Consider the following 18,160-nt stretch of genomic DNA (forward strand, 5'->3'; position numbering starts at 1 on the left):
ATCACAGAAATATTATTCCAGGTTTGCATTCAGCATAACTTCCAGTGAATCCAAGAATTTTATCACATCATATTTGTATTTTCAGAGAAAATAATCACCTGAATTCATTAATTTGAAGAAAATAAAAATGCAGCCAAAAGTGGTCACAACACAACGCAACTTAAAGTGCTAGATGTTAAAGCACGACTGGTAAAATCATCGCAGTCACAAGATAATATAGTTCTCAGCTTGATGTTTGGTCCCAATTTGCATTTTCTGAAACCAACCATTCCCTAATGAAACGAAATCTTCTAGAATGATCTAATGAACCTTGGTTATTTACAACAGAATGGTCTACAAAATTCACTTAGTAATCTTCAAAACCCTGACCGTAATTGACATATTTACTCCTTCTTTGTTTACCTGAATAAAAAAACCTGATAATAGGCTCATACAAATATAGAATAATGAAACTGTTATTAGTTGTTTACGTAAATTAAATTTAAAAAAATAAAAATAAGTCAGTTAGGTCAAGCAGACATAAAGTCAATTTTGGACAAGGTCAATTCAACCAAACAATATTACATTACAATAATATGTAATAAAATAAAAATAAATAAAAACAAACAGACAAACAATTAAATGAAGTACACATAACAGTAGTGTTTCCATTGTAATTACTGCATGAGAGACGTGAATTCGCATCATTATTCTTCATGGGTGTGGTAAGCTATAGGACGCATATTTTCAAATGTCAAAACAAGTTTAGATTGTCCTACCGTTCACTCAGAACCAACACTGGTTTCGTTGCATGTTGCAGGGGAACACTTGTACAGATTGCGGAATGTTTGTATAGTTGTATGCATACTTAACCGTTGGTATGGCACGTCGTGTTAAACCTGGCCATGCATCCATCTGTCAAACCATAGTAAAGGAATATGCTTAGGTAACTTTTATATGCGATGTAGTAGAATATGTGTATTGTACAAATACATTTCTGATCTCAGGTCTGCATGATGTGAACAGGGTCATTTCTTTGTTCAAAATGTCCAAATATATTGAATTGTGTTAACTTTATATCATTAGTTATTTGTTGCAGTACCACTGGAGCTACAAAACGACATCGTGTTACATCAAGCGTAAGGAATAGAATGTTTCAGAGAACCTTCATACGATGTGCCTTTTGTGCACATAATACATTACATTAAATGCTTGCAGTGACTGTGCAGGTTGCATTTGTAATGACATTTGAAACGCATGGAAAATAAGATCCAACATGTGTCTTTTGTCGCTTCTCTTGCAGACAATTGAAAAAGGATAAATGAGAAAATATGGATTTTAATATCTTGCTACGTTCCAGTTTTCAACAATTCTACGGTTTACGGTCTAGGGGCCTAACATTACGGCCATTTATAATATGATGTTTGCACCATTGCATTATGTTTGAAACGTTCGTTATCATCTTCGTCCAAATACTGTTACACGGACAAGAACGTCTTTCTGAATAACAGTCGAGATTTTTTTTTTCTGTTTCAACTGAGTTAATATTAGTTTGTATATATTCGTTGGAAACAGGAAACTTGATGAGCTGTAAAAACAACCCTTGATGATTGTCTCACCTGGTGTGGCAGTCAACGATGGAATATTTTCGCGTGTTAATGCGATTACTCAAGTTGGAAGTTTTATATAATCTTGATCCCAACGGATGTTATATACTTGACCTTTAACAATATTATACTTGAGTGTACAAGACAGTCTAATAACTCTTTGTTTAAACAGATATTCGTCAACAAGTGGAACAAAATTGCTTTTGTTAGGTCATCAGTCACTTTGTAAAGTCCAAACCCTCATCACCGCAGTCAGGATACATTACATATATATATATGTGAATTCGCATCATTATTGGGGCATATATATATATATATATATATATATATATATATATATATATATATATATATATATATATATATATATATATATATATATATATATATATAATGCTAAATCTAAAACTCGTTCGCCTTTAAGATATAATGTTTAGGAGCTAGGAAGCCATCCAATTCAGAACTGAAAATAATTCGGTCATCGGTCATACCAAGTTTTTCATCCTTTCCTTCGCTGGTTAGTATGCTTGTAGATGCATCCCTTGAACATGTTACACTTTGGCGATCTTTTCATCTACGTATTGTTTTGTTGTAAGATTCGTATAATCAACATACCCTTTGATATACGAAATTAACACACCAGCGTCTCTGTTCCCGCTGTTTTCAGTCATTTTAGCCATGTTCGTTGCGACACCGTCTTTTCACCTGACAATACTTACTTAAATGTCAAAATCAAACGCTTATATTTATTAGTCTGATCTTCAAAAATAACAAGCTCACCTGGTTCCATGTCAGCATCATCAGGACTAGTGAACGTTGTCTAATCCCATCTGGTGGCATACCTGGTCAGATGCACACCAGCACGGTGCAATATCGACATTACCTAACGTCTTATCTGTGCAACCATTGGAGTCGCTAATAGCAAAGTTTGTTATTGTTGCATTTATTTCACCACTGACTTAGATAAGTGTAACGTAACCGAGGTGTTATTGTGTTTGGCCACATTATGTTGAGTGACTTGTATATGGGTCAACCACACGGCGACATCTCCAATCAATTATGTTCTTGAAAGTTTCGATGTCATCCCACAATTGACCTCTATTGCATTACGAATATTTCTCAGCTGATTATCACTAAGACGCCATTAACTTCGTGTATCAATTGGCCACTTGCACGCTCCATACACAGGCTCTTGTTGGAATGAATCACAGCATAACATTTGAAATTAGCACCAGCTGGTGATATAAGTTTAATAAAATGCATGCCACTAAAAGGGTTGTTTGATTAACACCAAGTGTCTCAATGAAAACTAAAAGCTCGGGTACTACGTCCGACATTCTTGTTGCGAAATATGCAAACCAACGTTCTCGTTTTGATGCCAGTCCATGTAAAACAACAAATTATGATATGCACGTGCACTATGAGGAATGTTTTCGTTAGTCGAGTCGAGTGTTTTCAGGACGTTCATGATGAGCTTTTAACCGCAGGAGCTTCAGCCATTTCCTAAGGTGTTAAATATCCCTTACTATGGATTTGAGTATTAGTTCGGTTGAGAAGCCGAGGAATGACTTGTAAAACATGTAACAAAAAAACCCAAACTTAAATCGAAGGTTCGTTGGAATGCATCATACAGATTTAGCGAAGAGGCCAAAAGAGCTGTTATATTCGTTTCCAGAGACTTCCGTAGAAAGACACAACAAGATTGGTTATCTTAAGAATTAGTTTCGGACTGAAACAGAATAAGGAAGACCAAGCTTTTAAGCCGAAAAGAGGTTTATTTAATATAGTTCAAAGCAAATATTGTCTATGCAGTCGAGTGAATCCCCTGGTATATCTTATGCATGCGAGGTTTGCTACATAAATTAAATTTCTGATGGTAGAAGCATTGAATATTCGAGCAATAATGAAGATATATAAGACCAAATCAATTATATAAATGTTTTGGAGTAATAATATTAACATTTAATCCGAACTCACCGATCTTTGCAATATCGATGAAATTGTGGTAAAACGGGGGCAGAAGAGGAACGAAGCAAACACTAAAACCAAAATTCAGAAGCTATTATTAAAAGTGATGAAGCACAAACGTTTGAACAATTTACAACGATACAATATATTTTCGATGTTGTTGCTTTCATTGGAACGAAGTCTATTCGTGTAATACTCAGTGTAATACTCAGTGATGGATCTATTAAGTTACGCTGGGCTGATGATATGTTGGAACGAATGTACGCTTACATTTGCAACGTTATATGTTGATTCCGAAAAGAGGAAGCCCATTTGTTTGAGGAAGCCTGATTAAAACGTTCGCGTAATGTATTCTATAAAGTTCTATATAGGCATAACCTCGTTATTATTGTATCTTTTGATGCTGATGAAGAGAAAAAAGGGTATCTAGTATGTTCAACATAATGAGAAAAGTTTGTAAATTGATGAGTTCCGTGATGTGATTTAATAAAATCAAACATATGTGAAAAGTCCAATGACATTGGAACTCAGCAAATGCAAACGTGTATACTACGAAACATTTGAGCTATGCGGCAGAACATGTCATTATTAATACTGTAAAACACATTTGCAGGTGTTACGTACTGGATACAGTGCTCGACCATATCTATCTTAGATGTGACATTTAAGTCAATCATATAATCAACCTTGCCGACCACGTGGATCTGTTTGTGAATATATCACGCGAGAAATCAAAGATTGGCAGTGAAACTTGTGACTGTATAAACACTCAAGACCCGTGATTACACAACCACCTGTGAATTACCAAACATATACAGAAATAAATTGAATAATAGCTAGGTTGAAGCGATGCAATTTGTCATTCTGACAGAGTACAAAAAGTAAAACAATTCTATTAATTTCCTTTTGTAAATATGCCAACTGTGCATCAATTAAAACAAATCATACAACATCATATAATGCGAATACACACCTGAATTATTGAGAGTTGCAATGGATCAACTTGTTCATCATCGGTTGCTAGTCCACCACCGGTTGTCAATACGACAACAAGAGCGATGGTAGCATTGAAACATTTTGCACTTTAAGGTAATATAATAAAAGCAAGAGGTCAAAGAAAAGCTGACGCTTGCATTATTAGACCCGTTGGAGTAAACCTTTCGTGGTAGTTAAAATTAACAAGACCGTCCTTTGGATGAACAAACACACATTGCATCTGTTATTGCTACTGAATTTACCAAGTATGTTCATGAACGATTATAGAAATCACACATGCCTGAATTAAAATTTCATACGCGATGACATAAAAAAACGTACGATTATCCCCCATATATATATATATATATATATATATATATATATATATATATATATATATATATATATATATATATATATATATATATATATATATATATATATATGTATATATAAACCAGATAAAGACGCTCGACTACTGTCAACAAATATGGTTTCTGGAATGACATTATCAGTATTACAAAACTCTAGCCACTCTGAACATAAAGATGTTACTTTTAATGCGCATTTGGTTATGGCGCTTAGTTGTGGCAAAGATGGATTTAAAAGTACTACACCGTGGATTCACAGCGCTGATGTTACAATTCTGAACCACGTCGACATCCTGAAAAAATTTGAAACACTTAACCCAGGTAATTCTGTTATTGTGATAACTTGGAATAAAGGCTTTATCTGCTTTATCTGCTTACACTATCCCCTCATGGATAATGTAGATGAGCCCAGATTGATTGGCTGCGCTGAGAGACGTGAGTGATTAAAATGTTTAAGTTCGGTATCGCATTACAAAAACTATACTTACATGCTTGTATATAAGACCGTATAACTTCTCACTGACCCTGACTTCTAGTGTGGTGGGATTAGTGAAGAACTCTTGACGACAATGATGTAACAACCCGGCAAACCCATTCTCAAATATACTGCAGTGCAAAGAAAGATGAATGTCCCTTATATGTCCTTTGACTTTCAATCTCTGAACGTTCCGATGTAATGCCCTGTTTCTCCATGCTCTGCTTTTAAAGACGCGTCACCAGCAGACATCATTATGACCCGTCCTAACATGTATCAGTAATCCGCTACCACTCATTGTTGGATATGTGGAGGAGCTTTTAGCTTCACCAATAAAAACTTCCTTGACCATGGTCACATCAAAGGTCGTTCATAGAAGCAGCGCCCAGCTCACATAAGTCACAGCTGAGAATTTACCCAGTAAAACAAAAATTCGTTTAGTGCTTCATAAGCTGCGTGGGTATGGTCGCTTGATCATTAAATCCGTAGGCACGGTATCAAACACACAAATAAGTGTTCTTCCAAACAACATGAAAATTACATGTAAAATGTAGTTCATTGATTCATTACATTCGTCTTTGGACAGGTTAGTGAGGAATCTAAAGGTTGAAATATTAAAATTACCTGTCGATACATTGCCTGGGTGCTAGCAGCCTGGACGCTAACGACCCCAAACATAGACCTGTTAAAGAGAAACCGTTGCAACCGTACGAGTACACGAGTGAGTGGAATACTTTTGCAGAAACTCAGTTGCTAAATATTTACCCGTTTAAATCATCTGTGACTCGAAAAGGCATTTCTCCCAATTACAAACGAGCATCAAATGGCAGTCGTTTACTAATCCGGATGGAGATTTACTTAATGCACCAAACTAGTATAAAATCTTCGGATGGAAAACAATATTGTATTACACGTGCAAAGCCGGCAGATGTACATGCGATTGGGAATGAGTATAACCAAGGTCAATCGATTGTTTAAATTGCATCAACACATATTCCTGGCATCAGAGATACAAATGCATAAAGATCTGCCCATCGATTACGTACACGATAACGTGGAATACATTAGAGACCTTTCTGATGGATCTCATTAGGTGTTTGTGCATCAGATCAAGCACGTAAACATGTTTAGCACTGGTAGTAAAACTTTCATAGATTTTCTTTGGCTAACCATACTCAAGCTACCATAATAGTAACTTTATCAAGCTTGCTAACGTTTCCGCGTCGGCTTCACCTTTACCATAATTAGTATATTTTTATTTTTATTTACTGCTTTTTGTGGCCATTGTTTGCTTGTTTCTTTACATCGGAAAAATACTTTTCACGAGTGGACTATTGTCCATGAGGATTTCAACCTCATAAAATAATCTTGGCTTTCATACCTCCTTTGATGATCCATCTTCGTATTTAGTTGCTGAATAAAATCTGCTTCGTGGTGTCGACGTAGACATATATATTTGATGCTTGCTAAGTGGACATGTCGGTAACATGCATTATCAACAAGATTTACTGGTGCTTCACCAGGCTTTGGTCGGTTGTTGTTGGAACCAAGGCGTTAATTAAGCATGTTACTTGACCCACATTAATTGTTACCAGGAATAGTGTTATCACCAGGATATTTACCTCACTGTGTTCCTGGTAGTTATGTTAATGGCAGTTATATTATTGCATCAGCTGTATCAGTGTTGGGCTTTATGCAAACCTGAAGTTTTAGTTCCACCGATATATATGGAAGGTCTAGTAAACGTAGACTTCTTTTCTCTCGATCAAACAAGAGTTCCAGTAATCTCAGCTCGTCCATTCCGTGCTTAAACTCGGGTGGGTTGGAGCTGCTTAGTCTTCGTCTGAGATCGCTTTTCATCAGCTAGCAAACACAGTGTGTCTTCGCCGGCTTTTAGACTAGTGATCAGAGCATATCGCCAGCTGGACCTGTCTAGAGCAAGCTCTTCCCAGGTGCTGACATCGATGTCAAGGACTTTCATTCGCGGTTGCAGTCATCTATGAAGAGGATGTCACCGCCCGATCGACCCTGTGCCAGAGGCAAGTTTCGAATAAAGAAGGCCTTTGGTGATCCGTGCGTCATCCATACGGCGTACATGGCCCAGCCATCTGATGCGACGTTGGCGAAGAAGCGTGACCATGCTAGGAATCTTGGCACGTTCAAGCACCTCGTTGTTCGTTACTCAGTCGCTCCAGGTGATCTCGAGTATGCGTCAAAGGCATCGTATGGGAAAGGCTTTCGGTCTTTTCTCTTGTGAGGAAGGCATGGTACACGTTTTACTGGCGTACAGGAGAGTTCTTAGCACTCTGGCACGGGACACGGAGATCTTAGTGTTCAGAGTCAGCATGCTCTTGTTCCACACTCTCTGCGACAACCTAGAGAGTTGTTAACGCCTTTCTGATTTGCTTGTTGAGCGCAGCATCGACCAGGAACTTGTTGGTGATGGTAGAGCCGAGGTACGTAAACTGACTGACTACCTCAAGTTCGTAGTTGTTGATGACGATGCTTGGGGGGTCCGCGCACTGAGCGATCACGTTAGTTTTCTTTAGGCTGATGGTCAACCCAGACTCATCGCAGGCTTTCCCTGGTTTATTCTGTAATTATAAGACAGGTAATTCTATCTAAAACATAAATTAGATTTGCACTATGTCATGTCTAATAAGGGTTAATAGAAACCCCACTAAGTATAATACTTGCACAGTTAAACATAAAATATACACTGTTCATTTTCGTTTAATTAGGTTACAAGCGAACATATATAAAATAATCTACATCTAAACTATGTGAGAGCATTTCAAGATTTATTTAGTTTTGTTATAAATGAAAGACATTATGAGTGAATATATAGAACCTAATCTTCTGATGTACTGCTTCATGGAAGATCGGAGTCTGTGTTTTTGTTTCAAGTCAACTAAATGTAATAGGAAAGAGGCATAACAGTCTTTGGAGAGGTCCTGCCTGATATCAGATTATGGTGTACATTTTCCTCATTTGGGTATGATTTGTACATAATCAAATATGGCATTTCAATTTCATTTTCAGCTGCTTATGTGCATTATCATTCCCCCTCTAATTCCACACTGGGTCACATTTAAGGAGAAAAACGATAGTGAACCAGATAATGGTGATGTTACAACTTCAGACTTTGAGCAGGAAATGCCAGCTAACAGTTTTCTTGAGGTAACATATTTGTAGTCTTTATGCCTGCTACTGATTACAAATATAAAGAACCAGGCAATTCTTGTTTGGGAACAACCCATCCATAAACCATAAATTGGAAATCTGAATAAAAGTAATTTTACTTTTGTACAAATCTATACTCAAGACATTAAGAAAATGATGTTTTATGTAACCTTCAATATTGTGTCTGCAAATTTAATGTGGTAACCTGGAAATTCTGCCAACAAGACACAATGCTGACAGTCCTGCAACTCACATATCAATTATTAAAAATTACTTTATTATTCAATGTAGAATAGACAGAGAGAAGCACCGATTAAGCTGCATGGTTATCTCCTTCAGGAGCCCATTTTCTGATAATGAGGAAGTTGATAATTAAGCTAATGTTAACAAGTTCATACTTCTAATGAACATGATGCAATACAGATAATGACAAATCAGCTGCAGAGAATATTAACATATTGGCAATGGCTCACAACCTTGTTCCACAGTAGTTTAATATTACATTTAGTGTAACTGATCTTAACTTTTTTGTCAACACTATTTAATTGGAATGTTTAACATCATTCATTTTATTATTTTTTGCAGTTTGCACAGTGTTCTTTGTTTATTCTTATATGAAAGTCAGTGCCACTGTACTTCCCTCAATGAAAAGAACAATAACGAAAGAGAACAGTATTTTTTGTAGCAAATCTTATTCATACCTGATTGATGCGAAACAAAATCACACAAGTACCAATACGTAACCCATTCATGCGTACTCATTAACACATTCTACGATTCCTAATTCATATTTGATAAATCAATTCTAGCGATTCCTGCATTAACATAGAAAGCAAAACTTAGTCCTAAAGTATAATGGCTATTACATTTCCCAGTTACATGTCGTTTCGGCTTTTAAGAAACGATATCTTATGCTGAATTGGACGAATGCAATAAATCACGTTCTCTGGTGACGGTGCTACGAGAGTTAATGTTACACTTTCTTTTACAAGCGGTCATGTAAAATTAACTACATAGTTAGACATCCCTCCGCTTTCAGAGAAAATTGAACACCATGTTTAATAAGACAATTAAATTGATGAATACCTGATTACTTTAATGAAATTGGATGGTTTGTTATATGAATTAGACGCTTTTAAAAGCTAAGGTAAAGTAAAACACAGATAATTAAAGGACAGTGACTACGGCTACAGCATTTGACTTTCAAATGAATTTGTAAATACCGCAAATTGCTGACTCTAAGCGGAGAGACATTAAACGATACGTGCACCCGTTGATTTCGTTCCCATCTAGATCAGTGATGACAATACATTCACAATGAAAACTATCAACAATACCAGCTTCACACATGTGGTCTGCTGATTTTTTAATTATATTAAAAATACGTTATAGTGAAATAAACTTTCGATTTGTCTATTAATATTATTGACGAATCAAATTCTTTTAATAAACCTGAGGATAAAAGTGATAAACATTGTATCATAAAGGTAGACGTATCACGTTGTTTGACAGTTCGACCGCTCAGGTGGCCTAGTGGTTAGAGCGTCCGCCTCGGAGATCGTGGTTCAATCCCCAGCCGAGTCATACCAAAAACTTATAAAAAGGTTACAAAACAGCTGCCTCACTTTAAGAGGTTAGTGTTAGGACTTGTCGGCCTGGTGTCAGGATAATGTGACAGGGTGGGACATCATGTTACATGTGTGATACATGATGCCACAGTGCTAGACATCACTATAAACTACAACATTGCATACATCGTAGCGATATGAGTGAACATATGTTAAAGCTACGTTAAAAACCCTAATCACACGTCTTTTTTACAATTCTGTTGAGACCTTTGTATTACTCGGGTGCACTCAGGGTACCGTATGTTTGGTACATTTAAGATATTGCTACTGTTCAAGCAGAAAATATAAATGAGTAAATCAATATTGTTTAGAAGTTCCTTCTTTAAAATATCCTTAAGGTCTTAAGTGCAGGCAAACCGATGACGCAACTGAACAGTATATATCTTAGCCTAACCTCGTTTCTGTGCATGGAGTTTATCAGAATGTTGTACAAAATCTTGCATACAAATCTAATAGCATGACTATTTCTTTTCCATTAAAAATCATAAAAGACCGCGTGAGTAGCAATGGGATATACAATAAAAAGAAACACACAGAAGTTCAGTGTTATGAATTGGAGGAATAAATTCATTTCTCACGGTGTTAGATCATTACCTCTCAGCCTTACAGCGTTGACCCGCCAATCCTAATAACACACACACATATATATATATATATATATATATATATATATATATATATATATATATATATATATATATATATATATATATATATATATATATATATATATATATATATGCATATTATATGAGTTGATGGCTTCGTAATGTAATATATATATCAAGCCGCACAATTAACAAATCTTTTATTATACAAAGGCAGATTACCCCAAATTTAATGGTTACTTATTTTTCTTGACATTTCTAGGAAGATCAAGCGACGGACGAATCTAGTCCTAATGTGAGTTTACAACAAAGCCATCCTTCCCTTCAGTCGTAAGTAATTGTACTGGTGCATCAGAAGTCAGTAAAAAAAGCCATCATGCATAGGGAAAGGATAGGACTAATCCACGTAAGAGTCAAACTTTAAAATCATACCTGAGGCTGTATCGAGTAATTCGCAGACAATTATGATCCAGAGGGTGTACGTTTCCATCCTACAATTAAGCATAATGATTAATTCTTGAAAATGGCATATTGTAGATATTGATGTAACTCTCATAAACCAGAAAACGTCCGAACGCAGATTGATGTTTGCTTTTTTTCTAAGATAGGGTGCTAATAATTAGGTTTACTCTGACATATAAACTTTCCATGACGTTCCAACACATTTTAGCTTTCAGAGAAAAGTGAATAAAATTGCTACGATAATGATAATACGCATCGTCTGAATGTGTATTGACGAGAACATGAGAACTGATGCAGTCAATAAGTAAAGTTCACTTTTGTACCTAAGATTAATCTACCCATACAAGAAATAATAAAATAGTCATTGATTCACTGATTATCTAGAACTAATTTACACTTCAACAATAACAGCGAGAATACGAATTTGTAAAAGCAACTAACCAACAACTTTTTCGACTCGGAATGCACTCAAGAATCCATACATTTAGCAGTTTCCATCACTGCAAAATGATCTGTTTGTCGCACACTGAACTTCAGCCAAGTTTTAGTACGTAACTGCATTAAAATTAATGCAATTAATTTATTTTGCTTTTTGTGAAAGAATGTTGAAGTAATGAATGCAGGTTTGAAGATTTTCTTATCCATCTCTTGTTAGCTTAATGTACATAGTGTTTAAAAGACGATATCTGCCGAGTATAAAAGACGGTCATAATCAAGCTTAGCGCACGAACGCATTAAAGGAAAAGAAGAGGGTTAACGCCATAGAGATCAGAGGTCAGAGTAATTGTTTACACTTTAGTTAGATGGTCAATGTTTAAAGTTTTGTTTTGCCTATAATTATTATCTACTGTTGTCATGATTGAACTTTGATTAGACAGTGATGGGACATAAATGCTTCGTTAATGTAAGGTTTGTAGCAGCCATCCTCAGATTTTGACAGTAATTAAAAATCAGATTATCATATTGTATGTAAATATTATTTAGAACCTTCATGCACTTTATATATGTCAACGAGCTGGCAATCAATCCGATTGTAGGGTTTTTTAATTAACAAGTAAGTTCTTAATACTCTACTAATAATAGTGTTTATTTGCTATATAGGCCATTGGACTATGATACAAATGCATACATCATGCGGAACAAAAATATGTTATAGTAAATAACAAACGAACATCGTATTTATAACAAGTAATATACATGAAAGTAATGATTATTGTTATTTTCGGATATTGGTGAGATACAAGTATCTACTGTACAGTATTCAAACAGACATATTTAAGGATAAACCTAAAACTTGTGTGCAAGATTTGTGAGATTGACCTAAAGTCTTGTGTACCAGGAGTCTTTGATGAAACGGTTTCTCTAATCTTCAAAACGTTTATAGTAAACATTGCTAAATTAGTTATCATAATTTTGCTAGTATCTATGGATATAAAGGACCTACATTTATTAAAAGTTTGATTTTTATAGCCAAAGGTGAGCAAGTATTTTCGTCATATTTCTCCATATAGCGGACAAGTATTGATGCAATGAAATTCATTTTCGATGTTAACTTTACAAATTTGACACAATCTTTCCTCATAGCAGATGCGTGCATATCTTCCCGTACTAGCTCTGATTGTCAAGTTCCCCACTCTAAGCATAGTGATTATATATAATATACTCAACTTTAATAGATTAAAGTTAATGTAATATTGGTTTTAGATATTAATTGCTTACTTTCTATGAAGATTTATATATTTAAGTTAAAGACATCTGTACGTCACACAAAATATAAAGGAATTGAATGCATAATTCATCAATTCATCATTTGATACATTATTGCATATATATATATATATATATATATATATATATATATATATATATATATATATATATATATATATATATATATATATATATATATATATATGTATGTATGTATGTATACAAGTATACATACATAAAACACACATGTATAATAATGATTATTATTATCACTTTTATTATTATCATTTGTAAATACATATTCGCTCATAGGACAAGGCCAGCCTCATATAAAATAACTCTGATCTGATTACTGCATTTGTATGGGAAATTATGATCGAGATTTTCGAATGGAAATACTGTACGACCTTGGGAGTGCAGTATATCCATCCGACAAAACGACTTCATATTTTCCCATACAAATGCAGTAACATTTTTATTATATGCTCATTTTTTTATTCTATCTAAGGCTTAATTATATTAACAAAATACACTACGAGAAACAAAGTAAATGAATGTATGCCGTATTCCAAACTAAATGCACAAGTGCAGATTCATCATTACACAACAACAGCATTATTACTGCACGCATAACTTTGCCCATATAAACTTGAACTTAGCCGCGCGCTCGACATAACGTTCGAAAGAAAATGGCGTGTCTAGTTTAAATTGAATTTTGGAGTCATATTGTGAATGAATGCGCATTGCAACAACTTTTCCATTTGATCTGGAATGAATAGAGTTTGGTATTTTTTCGATTCTATAAAATTTGATGATTATAGGCTGGATTTATATGAGACAATTCCAGATGAAATACATCGGATTGAAGAAACAGGGAGAAGCGTGTTGACATCTGCAAATGTGTTTCTGTTTCTGGCATTGAATGTTTGAAATCATAATGTGGGGAAAATATGAAGTCTTTCAGTTGCAAATATCAAAGAGACGCTTTGGAATTTAATGCTGATTTCATTTTAAGGGCAATAAGGAGGATTTAATTGCACTGATATTCGAAATTACTTTACAATTTCGAAATGTTTAATCACGATTGAGAACCTATGTCATGGCTCATGTAATTACGATTTCCAGAACTAAGAAAGTACATTTTTATGAAATTCAGGATGTAAAACTGTAAGTATATGTTTTGCCATTCTTGTCACCAGCTAAAGAAGACAGTATATGTTTTGTCACTTGTATGTCAGTTGTAAGGACCAATTCTTGTGTCTATAGTATACCTAACTTAAATTGTATCAAAAAAGGTAACGCGGAATTTCCCAAAGCAGCTGATATGTGGCAGTCCACGAAACATCTGCTTTACTTCATTTTGAAACAAATTTAAAGAACCACAACGTAAAGCACCTAGTACGCGAGTGTACATGATTTGTTTACAAATCAAAAGTGATGGCGTATGTGTCCATTGTTTGTTTGCAATAGAAATTAGTTCCTTTATGCACGTAAATGCAATATGTGTATTTGCATGCGAGTTCAGTATCGGGTAATATTGCACGAATCTGACAATGTAAAGTTAACGGAGAAAACAATGAGCATATAATACTATGGTTTATATTGTTTGTGCTATTCATAAATAGTGGCAGACTGCATAGACCCAGATCAGTATACATATTTTGACTCGAGACCTTGCAGACTGCAGTTTTACTTTCATGAAAGTATGAATTTCAAAGAAAACAATTAATTTGCTTTTAGACAGGAGACAAAAGATGATATAGGAACTGATCTCAGAGAGGAAACGAGGGATGATTCAGAAGATGATATCAGAGATGAGTCGAATGATGATTCAGGAAGTGATAATAGAGAGGTGACGAAAACTGTGCAAGAAACAATGTTAGTCAAATATTTCAAAAGAATGAAGGAGATGATCCTACTTTTCTACAAAGCACCTGTTGTTACATTCTTATTACATGTGGTAGGTTCAGTATTTTTCTTTATATATAGGATATTGGCAACTGTTATTAGCAGAATGGACTGAGACGTCCTACATATCTTGCACCGGCAGATAGGTTTTACACACTTACTTTTCTATTCATATTTAAGTTTGCTGCTTTCTGGCTTCAAATAATTCTATGACTATAGCAGTTTGTGCATCAGCTTTTGTTTTATGATTCATAAAAGTTAGAAAAAAGAATGTATTGTTTAGTCAAATTTAAAGTACAAGAGCACACGACCTCGTCTCAGTCGTCTCATAAGTGCATCCATTTTTTACCAATCCACAGTACACCAAGACGCTAGAAATGAACTCCAGCACATGGACACCGAATGAAGAAACATTTATTTGAAAATAATTGGAATTTTATGAAATCAATCTTTTTTTACTTTGAGTATAAATGTATGATATATCTATATTAAATTAAAAAATTGTGGCAAAGAGATTAGTTTTGAGGTTAAGAGCGTTGAGCGTTAAGGGCGCTGATTAAACCAGACAGAGGCCGCTTATCTTTCATAAATGTACATTTTGTGGCGACGAAGTTAGTTAAATGCAATTATTAAATGTTTTTTGATGAAAGGAATACATCATCCATGATTTTGAGTCGTCATTTGGCTGGTTGTATTCCTGATATGCAACATCCTACTCTCCTGGAGTTAACGCAAAAGTGAAACATCTCAGTAGCACCGACAGAAGAATACAGGAACAAAACTATAATTTTCGAAATACGTTACATAGCAATATTGTAAATGATAAAGTAATTGACCACATATGGGCATCAGTCAGAATGAAAAGCCGTTCTGGTAACATTTGTTAAATCTTACAATTGTTACGAGTCTATGCTCTTAAAATAAGAAACAGAAAAGAGTGAAAGATATCAAGCTTTGTAAAACTTAAATGTATTTCCAAGAAGACATAGTGAAAATAAGAAGAAAGAACTTACGGTATTGCGAGTTCAATCCGAAAATAATGCAAGAATTACGTAAGTCCTATTAATTTTATGTTCTTAAAACAATTCAGTAAACGTCCGGAAAAAATCCCGAAAACTGAAGGCGATAACATACCTGTAATAGATTTTAGTGTGTTTATGTGTCAGCAGTATTTTGTTGAGTTACAGTAATATCATACAAGGATTGAATACACTATAAATTCAATTGAATGTCTTTATTCAAGAATTGTATCACAGAAGAGTAAATAATGACCGTAACATAATTGTAATCGAGTGTGTTTTTGGATTAAATGAATAACGCAAACACAATGTGATGGACGATGGAAATTTATAAAATGAAATATATATATTATAAATACAATGATTTTCTCACGCTCTCAACATACGATTGATCCAATCACTCAACACAAACATACAAACATTCACAAATTGAAAAACGAATATATGGAAAGATGGATTCAAATAACCTCATGGACTGTAAATACGTTTCAATTAATAATATGCACGCAAGAGAGATTCACATGATTTCACGTACGGAATACGATTAAGATTCAAATAATCTAAAGGAATTCAGTTATGTTTCAAATAATATTAGGCAATGTAAGCGAGATTTACATAATCTCCTATATTATGCAATATAAGCGAGATTCACATAATTACCAGTAATACAACTAAGATTCAAAATAATCTCATGCAATTGAAATTTACTCAGTTTAAACATCAGTTGGAACAAACATATGCCTCTTGACACATGTACAGTCGTATGATTCATAAACTCATGAACCACACAGTTTCACGGAGTCCATGGGTTGGCTCACACATTTATCGCCCGCTCACACCCTAAACGGATCCACCACATGCACAGACATACGTATAGACATACGCACATACAGCACACAACACCCTTGTATTACACTGGTCAACAGTGAAATCATTACTGACTTGAAAAGGCCCTAATCTGTAGTATTTTGGTGTGCCGAACACGAATATAACCGTGAAAAATTTGTATTGGCTCTCGTTTTGAAGATATTCATATACCTCATTTTCTATGTTTCACTGTGTAAATTTCTCCAGTAGGACTGCAGCAACATCCGGAATAATGATGTAACATTGCATAATACCATCATGCTCACATCATCCACAGTTGATTGCATCATTTTCTGATGCAATGCAATACTAATGCCATGCGGCTGCTGAAGTAAGTTGACGTCAGCAGTGTACTATACATGTGTAGGCCTATTATACTAATGCCAGGCGGCTGCTGAAGCTGACGTAAGCAGTGTACTATATAAAGCCCAATCAGATAGGTTCAGCATTTAAAATATTTTAGACGTTGTGCGAGACAGTTCAAGCTACTGTTACATAAAACTTATTATTTTATCCATTTACGTACAATAAAGAACAGTAATGCCTCGAAAGTGTGTTAATACCGCGGACAATTTTTGCTATATTTGTGGGGAAGTGACATTTGCCAACCAGAAGAAAAGTATCAATTCTCAAGTGAAGAAGGCATATCATCTTTACTTCGGACGCAAGGTTGGTGACCAAGACAAGCCTTGGGCTCCGCATATATGCTGTGCTACATGTACAACACAGCTTTCACAGTGGTTGAATTGCAAAAGGTCATCAATGCCGTTTGCAGTCCCAATGGTGTGGAGAGAGCCAAGCAACCACCTAAATGACTGTTACTTCTGCTTGGTTCCTCCTCTTTCCGGCGGAATAACGAAGCGAAAGAAGTCGAGAATAGTCTACCCAAACATTCCGTCTGCATTGAGACCAGTTCCACATGGTGAGGGACTTCCTATTCCAGAACCTCCAGCAGAATATTCTCTTGATTCATCTGACGAAGACAAAGGTGAGTCGACCTGTTCTTCTCCTGGTCCATCAGCATGCAGTGATCCAGATTTTCACTGTGGTGCATCATCAACCCCATACAGAATAACACAGGAAGAACTAAATGACCTGATTCGTGATTTGGACTTATCAAAGAACAAGGCAGAATTGCTAGGATCAAGACTCCAACAATGGAATCTTCTAGAAGAAGATGTCACAATTACTGCATATCGAAAGCGCCACCAGCAATTGGAGCCTTTCTTCAGAAAGGAAAGTAATCTGATATTCTGTTCCGATATTGAGGGCCTCATGAATGCTTTAAAAATCACTCATGACCCACAAGAATGGAGACTATTTGTGGACTCTTCGAAACTGAGTCTCAAGGCTGTGCTTTTGCACAATGGAAACATTCTTCCATCTATTCCAGTAGC

At 35.2% G+C, this 18,160-nt stretch overlaps 1 protein-coding gene across 1 annotated transcript in view; it reads left to right on the top strand.

The window, feature by feature from the left end:
* Positions 1 to 18,160, top strand: part of LOC149791404 (transient receptor potential cation channel subfamily M member-like 2) — a 164,386-nt gene that overhangs the window by 107,379 nt on the left and 38,847 nt on the right. The window contains exons 21-23 of the mRNA XM_089971350.1: positions 8,421 to 8,558; positions 11,060 to 11,127; positions 14,710 to 14,929. Of these exons, the coding sequence (XP_089827476.1) occupies positions 8,421 to 8,558; positions 11,060 to 11,127; positions 14,710 to 14,929 (426 nt within the window). The remainder of the gene's footprint in view (positions 1 to 8,420; positions 8,559 to 11,059; positions 11,128 to 14,709; positions 14,930 to 18,160) is intronic.

The sequence above is a fragment of the Sinohyriopsis cumingii genome, chromosome 9 (assembly GCF_028554795.1).
Source record: "Sinohyriopsis cumingii isolate HCF-2022 chromosome 9, ASM2855479v2, whole genome shotgun sequence".
NCBI lineage: Eukaryota > Metazoa > Mollusca > Bivalvia > Unionida > Unionidae > Sinohyriopsis > Sinohyriopsis cumingii.